The following is a 12938-nucleotide window of genomic DNA, read 5'->3' as shown; positions in this document are numbered from 1 at the left end:
GTTTATTGACACTCAAAGGACCATTGTAATGGCATAGAACCTAGTGTTTCATGCAAGCATGAAACACACAGAGATCCACTATCACTTTGTCAGAGAGAGGCTACATGCAGGTGATATCGGCCTTGTCTTCTGTCTTACCACCACTAATGTGGCAGACATCTTCACCAAAGCTCTTCCTTTTGTGACAAATTTGAAGCATTCCGCAATGCTTTAAATTTGATCTCCTTTGGTGGATAATCCTTATATATTGATCACTCTTCACTCCAAGGGATTTTGTTGGGTTTGACTCAGGCCTACGCTCAAAGAGGAGTGTTGGTGATCCTTGGTAGGACATAGGGGTACTTTTTACTCTCCTTACAAGAGGTTTTTTCCCCTAGATTTATTCTCTTTTATTTTATGTGCCTATGTTACATGGTTTGGGCACTTATCGTGTTTTACACCTTTCAGGTTTGAACACACTCTAGCAACCCTAAGGTTTAAGGGTTGCACTTTGTACTTGCACCTTACACTCTTTGATTATTGCATTGGGAGTCGTGCCTTCACTCTATCACTCTCTTCATTGTCAACTGTACTCTCAACTGAGCTTCGATCTCTATGCATTCTCTCACTTCTCACATTTGTATCCTTTTGGTGCTTTTTTTAAAGTAACAATCCCCCTAATGCCACCGCAGTGTTAAGGCCTACAGAAAGGTAATTCAATAAAGGTAATCCCCAAGGAAGTCATCCAAAATGGAGCACTTCCTTATTGATATTTCATGGAAAACAACTTGCTAATGAGATGATACTTTAAATCTGGTGAAGTTTCAAATAATTAGTAACATTTTGCTTTTGCCAGGAAGATTTACTTCAATCAACAAAAGATATTATAAAGGCAATAGATTCTGGAGATTATGGAACATACAAGTGGCTCTGTGATCCTGCATTAACAGCTTTTGAGCCTGAAGCACAAGGTAAGTTAATCACCACCCCTAATTTTCTTGGTTAACACATATGGAGCATAGGTGGATTTGATGATTGTGCAAAATCACTACATGAATATTGATTGTCCAGCTATCTCACAGGAAGTGTTAGGAAACGTGTCCAACTCTGGTCATCTTTAAAGAACCTTCTAAAACTTAAAAGTCTTTAGTTGATCATGTTGAAGAGTGATGGTTAGGGAGATCAATGGTGCATACATAGATCATGGTAACTAGGATTGTGCCACAAACATGCCAAACTTGATTGTCATACAGGGCACATGATTGAAGGGCTTGCATTTCATAAACTTTACTTTGATCAATTCAAGGAGGGTCTTACATCCACCCAGTCGGGGATATCTTCTCCGAGGATCACACTTCTTGGTGACGATGTTGGGCTTGTAGCATATACAAGAGTCTATCAGAGAGTATCCCACAGGGGTGTAAAAGTGGAGACTACTAATGAGACACGGGTTTGGCAGCGCAAAAATGTTGGGACTGGGAAATATGTCTGGAAGTTGGTGCATTTTCATAGATCCAAAAACCCTAGCAGCCATTGTAGTTAAACTGTGACGAGTATTTCAAAGAGTGTTAAGACTTGAAGATCATGTAGTTGGGCTCTATTCATAATCCATTATCATTTTGTGATGAATATTTCACTGTATTCATAATCAGAGTCATTATCTCCTTAACACACACACACACACACACACACTCACTCACCCATACCCACACACACACACACTCACTCACTCACTCACTCACCCATACCCACACACACACACACACAATCACTTACTCAGACACCCATTCCCCCCTCCCCCCCCCCCCCCTTCTCACACACACTCTCTCTCTCTCTCTCTCTCTCTCTCTCTCTCTCTCTCAACATATATAAGTTCAAGGGATGCGTCAAGATCAGCCCATCCAACTGTGAAAGTCCTACTATGTCAACATTACTTGGTGTCTATGAGAATATTATGATTTACTACACGTTCTTAAAATATAATTATTGTGGTTTAATGTACAAACAAGAGTGCACTGATGCATGTGGGCATGTTGGGGAGGTACTTTATTAATTTGAGTGAATGGTTGTTTGGGGCTTGTATTTCCATGTTCCTTTTTGAGAGTTCAAACATGAAGAGCCACCCCTTAAGGAGGGTAGATGTTTGATAATTGTTGGCCCCTATTTAGATCAAATTTGTACATCTATTTTCTTATTATGTCTGTCTCGCCTGGGCATGTTCAATCTCATGGCAAAAATGACTGTCACGGGGAGCCCAAGACCAAACAACGAATCAAGGACTGTAAGACCATGAAAGGGGTGATTGTTGTTGCCCTTTTGCACATCGCAGGCAAAGATTGCCATGAATCTGTGCCGCTGGTCTGGTCAGTTTCTGTGGGGCTGTTAGGACGAGAGGAAGGCAACTGTTTTCATGCGATATCAGAGTGGTTGTGGAGCAATCCTCGTGCCAACGCTGGAAGTGCAGCTAATGATTTTTGGCAGTAATTTGCATGAGAGGTGACTTTGTCCAAAGCCCACCTACAAGACAAGAGTTTACTCGAGAATCACTCTTGCTTAGGTGCCACCCATTGACTTGTTAAAAGATGTCCTGTTACTCGATCACAACAAAGTGTATCACTACTTGTTTTTCAAATTCTGTATAAGATTCTCAAAATAAAAATTTCATTGTTAGACTCGTTCAATTCCTCTTGATGTTGCCAATATCCTCTCAAATATTCGCATCTTTGAAAAATAAAAAAAGTAAATTGCAAAATACCCCTCCCCAAACCACCTAAAACACATCTTTTTCCATCAGGTGCTCCATAATTGGTCCCTTTACCCTAGTCAACTTGGTGAATTTTGGGACGTTGCATGCTTTTGCACTATCTCCTTAGCATTGCATTGATTGGTCATGCCAATTATTAAGAAGACAACCAAACTACACAAGGAAACAAGGATAGACACATTTCATAGGAACAATCGCATAGATTGCATTGACATGTGGTTATGGAAGAGTTTGCCACTGGCCAAAAAGTTGATGATTACTAGAGCATTAATGTTCACTTTGTACCTTCTTTACATCTTGACATTGCAATCATCTTTAGAACTAAACAAAATATCGATCTCGTAAGGATACATAACACTTTAATGCAAATTTGGCAAGGATGCATATAACGCCCATATTGCTTTGTTCTTTAATGTCAAGCCATGTAAGTTAGCTAGGAATGTGACTCATTTGTACTTTGATAACAAAGAATCTTATTATACAAGCATAAGGGCTAGTTATCATTGTATTATCTCTTTGTAGCTACATGAGGTTGGTTGTTAACTCAAAAGAGTGTCTTGGAGTTTATGATGAATGTTGAGGTTCTAAAACTCAAATGTTTCATTTTAATAATAAACTTGGGCATATTTGCACATCTCTTTTAGGTTCTTTGCATTAGATGAATTAATGTAAGGCCATTCTTGGGTCTATCACATCATCTCTCAAAGTGATGTTCATTGGATGTATTTTGTCTAGGTAATGGTGCTCAAAAAGTGCATCATTCACTCAAGCTTAATGGCCCCTTGTAGTAACCAATTTGGGCATACTTGCATGTCTCTTTTGGGTTGTGTGCATGTAGATAAAGCAGAGTAGTTATATTCGAGCATGCTTGGATCTACCATAGCAACTTTTTAAATGATGCCCATTTGATGTATTTTGCATAGCTAATGGTCATGCATCAAACTCTTCCACTGTTCAATAGTCATAAGCTCTTAAAGTTACCTTCACTTCTTTCTATTGTATTAGGATGCACCTATTTTGATGAGATCCTTTTCCAAAGTTTATTGATGACCTCGTTTTTTTGTAGAGAAAATTTCAATGGGTTTTCATAATACTTTTGTATTCAAACTCTTCAATTGTTCAAGAGTCAAGCTCAAAAATTTACCTTCACATTTAATCATTGCTATCATATCAAGAAGTACCTATTCTAATGAGGTCCCTTTTAAAGAGTTGAACAAAATAAAAATTTCAGGTGGTGATATGATTTTCTACGAAGAAAACAAGTTTTGATGGGTTTGCATAATATGTTTATGCTCTTTCGAGTTTTTAAAAGAATTTTCTTTAGTTGCCTTTTCCCAAATGGTTTCCTTTATTATTTATATAGTTTTATTTGTACCATCTTTACAAAATTCTACATAAGTGTGGATGGCACCCCTCCATGGTCACACTTTGATTTTGTAGGCCAATTGACATGTAATGATAGTAATACATTACCTACCCATTAATCTTATTGTAGATCTTTGGATGGCACTTGTCGATGGTCACTCGCTTGTTTCGTAGGCCAATTGACATGTAATGATAGTAAGACTTTACTTATCCATTAACCTTATTATAGATTTTTGGATGATTAGTAGTGTGCATACAATGCCCACTAGAGAATGCTCATGCTAATTATTTAAAAAAACTAAAACATGTCTCATTACATAGATGAGGCTACCAAAGTTGGAACCATTGTCAAAGGATATGGTGAAAATATCTATCTTTGCATATGGAAAGCAATGTGAAGATCAAGTTTGGTTTGAATTTTTTGTGGAAATGTCCATTATAAAGTTAATTAAATCTACATCTATGTTTTAAAAAAAGTAACAAATATGATATTCTCAATCATTTACCAAAAGTAAGGGAGAAATCTACATGGAAAAGATGATGAATTATAACCATTGCTTTTAAATAAATAATAGTATCCTTTTTAATACAAGTCTTGTGAATATGTGTAAAGGTTACATCTTTCATCATTGCTTTTTGAATATTTGGAGAAAGACGAGGATTAAGAGAACTTAGTTGCAAGCTTCCTACAAGTAACAAATATGGCATACGCATATTCCTAATTAATAAAAGAGAAGTATGACAATGGCTGTGTTGTCACACTAATTGTTTTCATCAAAATGAGCAGTCATGCACTGCCAATAGTTGCTCACAATCACCTGTGTGAAGTATTAAAAGAAAATCTCATGTGTGTAAGTCTTAAAAGAGGAAATATGGATCTCTAAAGGAGGACTCAATGTCTTTAGAAAGGCCTTAATAGACTTATATTTCATTCTTTCAATTAAGGTCTCTATTCTTTCTCTTGCAAATCTCTCTCTCTCTCTCTCTCTCTCTCTCTCTCTCTCTCTCTCTCTCTCTCTCTCTCTCTCTCTCTCTCTCTCTCTCTCTCTCTCTCTCTCTCTCTCTCTCTCTCTCTCTCTCTCTCTCTCTCTCTCTCTCTCTCTCTCTCAACGATCCTATTCACCTCATGTATTTTAAATATAAACACCGATGTTTATTCGTGTACTTTATTGTCTCTTCAAACATAGAGTAATTAACCAATCTCTTGTGTTAATATTGATATTCTCATCAAATTAGAATGCATGAAAAGAAACACCTAGAATATATAAATGTCCAATGTGATCTAGTTTTGATGTGAAGGTCTAAAATACAAAAGCATGGAGCTTATCTCGGTCCTCCTTGCCCCATCATTAAATGGTGAGTCATAGACAATTTCAACGAGTCACTCATGGTTGAGTCTAACTCAAGACAAATCACATATTGATGCAACTCAACTCTTGTATGGTCTAGCCCTCAAGAACCATCAAAGATATCAATGGCATATTCCTATTCCCATATGAAGGTTGCTAGCAACCACCTAGATACCAGACCATGATTAGAATGTGATAAGTGAATAAGGAAACATGTATAATGATGTGAATGTGAGGATGGGTACCTAAAGAATAGAGGAAATCTTTCTGCTCCACCCCTAAGTACATGTTCGTCCACTATATGTGAGGATAGTTCTCATTTTTTAATCCATTGTAATAGTAAGCTCCTTCAATATAGAATGATAAGAGCTTTCCTTCTCTTGCTTTGTCACAAAAGGGCATGACCACACCATCATAATAGAACAACCCCATTAATAGTGTGATGATCTACACAGAGTTAAGCATAAGAAAGAGTAAGAGCATTGTACATTTAGTTCTAACCCACCAAGGATGCATAGTCATTGATTATATCTCCTTGTGGAAGTAGGGTGTTTATATCTACTATTACACATGACTCTCTAGGTGAGACCAAGCTTGAGCTTTGCAGCACAAGCAAACCTAAATGTTTAGCGAAATGTTGCACAGCTTACGAACTCCACTATTCCCTATACGAGTTGAGTGGAGAAAACATTCCAATTAAGCACTCCCTTTCACTAAATTTGTACAAATATTTTCAAACGATAGAGATCAAGCATGAGTAATAACCATAGAAATATTAAGAAGTACCTTGGTCTTCCACTTTGTTTATACTTAAAGAAGTACAAAAATCCATAGATATAAGACAAGCCATCCCAAACAATGGCTCACCATCACATGACTACATGTCCTACTCATTATTCTCTAAGAATGCCCTTATATGCTGCACAATAAATTTAGATAAAAAGAATGGAATCAATTTTGTTAAAATTGATAAGATAGTGTATGTCATAGTGGAGACCAACACCATATTTACCTTTCAAATGAAAAATTACCTAACATATCCACATCCACAAGAGTAGCCTCTGTTGAGGTTTGGAACTACAAACTTGCTTTCAGGCATGAGCTAGATAATGATTAAGAACCTTTACAGAGAGCATTGCTTCACTCCTTTGTGGTCTTCCACTTCATGCTATTTTGACTTGCCTTTGATTTACATTCATGCGACTTCCCCTTCTCCTCCTTCTGCATCTCCTTCACCTTATTCTACGTGCTCAATCCCTCTCTAGAATGGTCTTGGAATACATGCAATTTCATCCATGACATCCAACCATTCTTTAGTGAAGAGAGACCATGTGTGCAAAGCTCCTTATTCACAAAATCCAATAACTATGTGCAATACTAGTTAGATTCATATGTTACTATGTTTTCTAATAAAATACATAATAGCTTAGGTAATTAAGTGCAAACATATAAACCAACGATGTACTCAAATGTGTGATCTTAGGCATCTTCTCTACATCATCCACATTCTTAATGTTTCCAAGTAAGTATTGAGCAATATATTCCCATTCACATCAAGGATTTGAACATGTAAGCATGCCTCACTAGAGATGTGATGTCAATATAGCTCCTTATGCATATAGTCCTAGAACTTTTTCACATCCAAGAAGTGGAGGACACTAGGATCTTTAGGCTTGGACAAAATTATTGCCATGAGGTTTTCTTATTTTCTATAGTTTGGCCAACAAGGATAGTATTTTGGAGAGGTAACAATAGCACCATGGTATCATAACATGTGTATACTGATGTCTGTTAGTATGGAAGGTAATTCATTGTTTCTGTTACTATGAAACTTTTTGTGGGTTGAATTTATTTATTTCTTCAACAATGTAGACAATTTTCATGTGTTATTTATGCATGTAGAATGAGTATTGTTGCCAAGAGGCATTTATTAGCCAATGCAATGTGTGTATTAGGTAGAGGGATGGTGGCCTTAAATGATTCTCCTTTATGTAATGAGGCACATTCTCAAGGGAATAATGGCCTTACATGGTTCTCCCTTGAGTGGAAAGTTGATAGAGACGTATTTCCTTTTTGGGCATGAGACTCGCCTTTGCATATGTGGGTGATTTCCACTAGCAGGTGATTCTATAATATAGACTTCATCTAGTGCTAAAAGTCACTTGAAGGTGTGTACATTGCATCTACTAAAATTATAGATTTTATTAAACCACAATAAGTGGCCATGCAGGGTTGGACATTCATATAGATAAAGTTGAAATTTATCAGCACAAATCAAATTCTTTTAAATAAATATACAGACATTTGAAAGCAATATAGCATATTAGCTAAATTGGTGTTGGTAGCATATATACTATGCATGAATGTGTACTTCAAATACTGAAGAATGGCATATGTTGGTTTCCCATTTTTATATATATACGAGATTCCCCTGTCTCCTTGGCTAATCCAAAACGCCCTTGGTGGTCCAACAATCAACAAATTGGGCAATTTGCCCCTTGAATTTCACATGGGACTTGCCCTAATTGGACCCCAATCGGCCAAATGCTGCCCCAAATCTAAAATGGATGGCTTGCTATATGAAATCCTTGACAATTCACAACTTTCAGGTCCTCAAGTTAAGGCAGTTGCTAAACCCTAATTTTTGCATAAATCTATATTGGATCCGCTCTACTATGGCTCTAATGACCACCCTCCAATGGCTTTAATTCAACTAGCCTCTTGAGGGTTATGTAAATTTTAAAGAAAAAAAAAAGCACCTTGTGGAGCAAGCAGCCTACCAAGCGACAAGAGGATGGGGGAGAGTGATTATCAGCCTATGCCTCACAAATATCATATATTTCTTTGTGAAGGAAACTTAATAACAACTAGATATGTAGACTATTGAGTTGTTGTCAATGTCAACTTAGGAGTAGTGGGGCATTGCAAAGGGGGGACCACCTATTATTATGTCAATAAGGCTAAGTCTTTTAAGGTTTATACATCAATTTTTATTATTATAAAAAATAGTACTTATTAGGCTTTCAACCAATGACGTCAAATGAATTGTAGGCACCTTTGGTTCTGATAGATTAATAACCCACAAGTTGTTGGTTCAATCGAAGCCAAAGTAAGGACAATGCTTATTATACCAAGCCTTCAAATACCACATCATTATGATTGCACATGATGCTACCACCCTAAGGCTTTATTTTTGGAATTGTTACAATGGGGGCCAAGCTATGTATTGTAGCTTAGGCTTTATTAATAGCCTTAATTTAGAAAAATGCTTCTTTTTTTCCTTAAATCACAAGTTCCCAATGTTCATCTCAAGAGAGGGGAGAATCTTATTAAATGTTATAAGGTTGACCATATTAAAAGCCTTCATAAGGCTTTTCCAAACTCTCATGGCTGATTAATTGACAATAGGGATAAAATATTTAGCCCCAAAAGTTTAATAAATCCCCTTTTAAAGCTTTATTATCAATTGATTAACCATATGGAAATTTTTGAAAATGGGAGAGGGCCTAATTACTAAGCCCTAACATGCTTCTCAAAAGTGTGTTCCCAAGGTTTAGTTGGCAAATATGAAGTGCTTGTGCACATGCAAATACTCTCAAAATCAATTGTGTACCCACAACCTTGGGTCTCCATGCTGTTATCCATAATCAATCTCCTTACAAAGTTGTTTTCTAAATCAATACTTTAACTTTCTACTAGTTCATAATTTGACAATGATGTAGATACAAACTTTTGAGCCCTCAATGAGATTTACAATTCTTATTAGACACACTTTCTATAGATTATTAGTATTTAGTGAGATATTTTAGTCCTAAGGTGACCTTGAACTCATATCTCCTAACAGTTATGAGAAACTTAAGCTCTATTTTGATGATCTTACCTTTAGACTTAGCAACCCATTATGACAACATGATTTGAATAACTTTTTCTTACCTATAAATCTCTAATTATAATCTTGAACTAATTCTAACACTTTAGAATGTTATTTGTCCCCAAAATTGGGCCTCAGACTCTTAAAATTTCCATGTTCAAACCAATGTAGACATTTGACTTCTTAGAGCAATATAATTTTTAGTCTATTTAGAATTTAAATATACTCAAAGAAAAATTAACTTGTACAAACATCTACAACTTGTATTCGTGATGGCTTTGATTAAAATTTCATAGATTTTAATCATTTTATCAAAAGTTATCCACTTAGTCCAATGTAATTTGGTATAGAAACATGCTATCCCATCATTTTTTAGTATTGATTTGGTCAATTGTGATGTGCTTTTAGAGCATAATTCAATAAATGTTTTTTCTAGATCATTGTGACATCTGCAAGTTTTATTCAATGCATATCTTTCAAATTATTAGTGATTCTTGAGTTATTCTAACGTAAGATGCCCAAACTCATATTTTACTTCAATAATTAGAATATTAAGTTATGACTATCTTCATGCTCCGAATTGATGCACTTGTGCTTAGCACTAGACATGCTTCAATAGTAAATATTTCATAGAGTTTTTCATCAACTACAATTTTGTAGCCATGATCATCACTAATTCTACACCATAAGATGACTATGTACATTCAAAGTAGACATTTTACCTTGATTCAAACTTAGTCAACATGCCATACTCCTTGTTTTTTAGTATGTAAATAGTATATGACTAGTAAGTTTTCAACTTATGAATCTAACATTAGAAAATGAACCAAGATTAATTAATCATGAGATACTAAGTATATTTACTATCTCTATTAATTAAATAAACATATAACCCTAGAATCTATTATAACTTTTTAGTATTGAATAATGTGTCATATACTGAAAGACATGATTCACTTAGCTTGAACTTGTACTAGTAATTTTAGCATATTTTATGTTATATTTATACATTGCAGTGTCTCTTTCATCTCTATGAAGTGCTCCAGGAGCAAGTTTGTGTCAATCAAGATGCACTAATTGACAAATGGCATGAGTTTGAGCATACTCTCTTTGCTTTGCATGGTTGGGGCCTTAGCCATCCAAATCATCCATGGTCATTCCAACTACTATGGCTTTGAAATTTGATCATAAAGGACTATTCAGTCATAGGATCAATAATCGTTAGATTCAAAAAGAAGGTTGAAATTAGAAATGGAAAAAATTAGAAATGCAATTATGCATCCAATAGTAGAAACAATGATGACAAAAGTGAACAATTGTTTGTTATGCATCACTTTATGAATACTATGACTACTAATTGTTCATCAAATGATGTATGGTATGTAGATTCAAGGGCCTCTAACCAGATGACTTCTCACACGAAGAGTGGTTTAAGGAGATGCAAAGTCTAGAGTCTCCAGGCTATGTGGAGACAGGGGATGATACAACTTACCCCAATACTCATGTTAAAAATGTTCCTTTGAGTATGCAGGATGGTAAAACTAAGTACTTGGTTGATGTGTGTGGGAGCTTTCACTCAACCGCCAAGACCCTCGGACCGCTTATTGTTTCAAGTGTTCCAAGCCGAGCACTAATGGCTACCTCTCACATAGCCGACGCGCCATCCATATCTACAGGTGTAGTGAGCTTACCTTGATGCCGTTCGAGTTACCTCCTCTCCCGCGCACTCCGGTAGCTCCACGATCCAAGTGCAAGCTTCAAGCAAGCTCCATCCTTAAACTCCACGCTCCAAGCTCCATTGCTGCGAGCAAGACAAGAGAAGAGAAGAGAAGAGAAGAAGAGAGGAGACAATGGAGAGCTTCTCCTCCTCGGTCCCTCACCCTCACACACTCACTCCCTCACACTCTCACACTCCCTCTCTCAAGCACAAGCTCAAGCAAGCAAGAACAAGGAGAAGAAGAAGAAGAGGAGAGCTACTTTTGGCCACATACAAGAATGAGCTTCTCATTCACTTTTCAACTTTATATACAAAACCCTAAATCCCTTTTGGGCGGTCATCCCCTTTTTACATGGCCGGCCATAGCCTAGGCCCTTTTTCCCATTATCCTTCTATCTTCCTAGCTTCCTTTCCACCACCCGTCTACATTTACAAATTGCATGGGTGAGAGCCCGGTGCTCTTTTACAAGATTTCAGGGTGCGCCTTTTTATTTTAAAATGCGTCTTTCCCCTTTTGCCTTTGCCTTGGACTTTTAAGGTTGCCCTTGCGCTTTTGGCCTTTTCTCCTTTTCTTTCTTCAATCGGGCTACCTTTTTTCCGCCTTTGCCCTGCGTCTTTTCCACTTCCTTTTGCTTTCTTCGTGTTGGGGTTAACATTACCCCCCTCCTAGACGAGTGCCAGTCCCATGGCACTCACCGTCATAGGTAGTAGGCTGTACCATGCACCGAAGACGTGGGTGACAAGGACGCCTGTGGTTTCCGTGGAGGAGTGTTGGTGGTGGTGTGGCAGAAGGTCCTGGGGGCCTGTTGGTGGCCAAGGTGGCTGGTGGAAGGTTGTTGGAGTTGGTGGTAGGGCATGCTGTGTTGGGGATTGCATGGATGGCCAGCACAAGTATTGGTTTGTTGGGGATTCTGCGCATGACGATTCCTTGCGGGCTTGTCGGATGGTAAAGGACAAGCATTCAGAGTTGAGTGTTGATAATGAGCGATTGGAATTTCGTTGGAGGCTTCAATACCTGCAATTTGAAAACCTCTCGTGTGATCTCTTCCTAAGGGGTAGTGCTAGTCTTATTATCGTGCACCGGACATATTTGATTAGTTTGGGAGACAGGTCGAACACTAAGCAAGCCTAGAGTATTGTCCTGCACTTGAGGACCCAAACTGTGGATATACTTCGGTGCAGATATCATGTGAGTGCTCGTGCATACTTAGATATTACATAGTTAGAAGACCGTGGGCTAGCTTCTCATAACAATGTGTGGATGAAGCAAAGTTGTCCATGTGGAGAAGGAGTACACGTGAAGGTATATGAGACATCGTTTGCATTGTGACTGCACGATGTAGCATAATTGATTACAAGGACACCGCACTTTCAGTAGCTGGAAACTATTGGACTTGCTTGATGAGTACGGTGTACTTTTCATGGCCAATCGTGCGGTGCTTATCACCACTGATTGCAATGGTACTAAGGCAGAGTGCAAAAGAAAATTGTGCAAGTGGGTCAGGGTGACAGGTCTAACCCTAGGCAAGACAAGCTCCCCAGGTATGTCCTGCCCTTGATGTGCCCTAAACAATTGTGGGTGAGTGTAAGGGGCTAGGGGACTAGAGACGAAGCCGGTCGACCAAGGTCACCAGACGTACCTAATTTGAGGACCCCTAGGTGCTGTGCTGTGATCGTGGGTGCTTCTATTTTTCCATTCATTTCTTTTCCTTTTCTTTTCCTTTCTTTTCGTTTCTTTTTCTTTTTCTTTCTCTTTCTTTTTTTTTTCTTTTCGTTTCTCTTTTTTTTTTTTGTGCCTGAGTACAACCATTACAATATGTTGAGGCTATCAACCTTTCAATGGTTTGGAAAATGTCAAGCTTCGAAGGCTCAGAAAATGAATAGTACAATGAT

The 12938-nt window shown here is 37.6% G+C and overlaps 1 protein-coding gene across 3 annotated transcripts in view; it reads left to right on the top strand.

Moving 5' to 3' along the window:
• LOC148030542 (UMP-CMP kinase 3-like) overlaps nt 1-2650 on the top strand; it is a 103099-nt gene extending 100449 nt beyond the window's left edge. Inside the window, exons 10-11 of one of the 3 annotated variants that reach the window (XM_087686898.1) lie at nt 836-950; nt 2309-2650. In XM_087686898.1, the coding sequence (XP_087543024.1) occupies nt 836-950; nt 2309-2463 (270 nt within the window). In that variant the 3' untranslated portion in view covers nt 2464-2650. The other 2 variants (XM_087686899.1, XM_087686897.1) reach the window with 2 other exon arrangements.
• Nucleotides 2651-12938: the final 10288 nt, after the last annotated feature.

Source organism: Lygodium microphyllum, chromosome 10, assembly GCF_053477565.2.
Source record: "Lygodium microphyllum isolate KBCC chromosome 10, Lygodium_microphyllum_v1.1.10, whole genome shotgun sequence".
Classification (NCBI taxonomy): Eukaryota; Viridiplantae; Streptophyta; class Polypodiopsida; order Schizaeales; family Lygodiaceae; genus Lygodium; species Lygodium microphyllum.
This window is presented reverse-complemented; position numbering and strand designations above follow the sequence as displayed.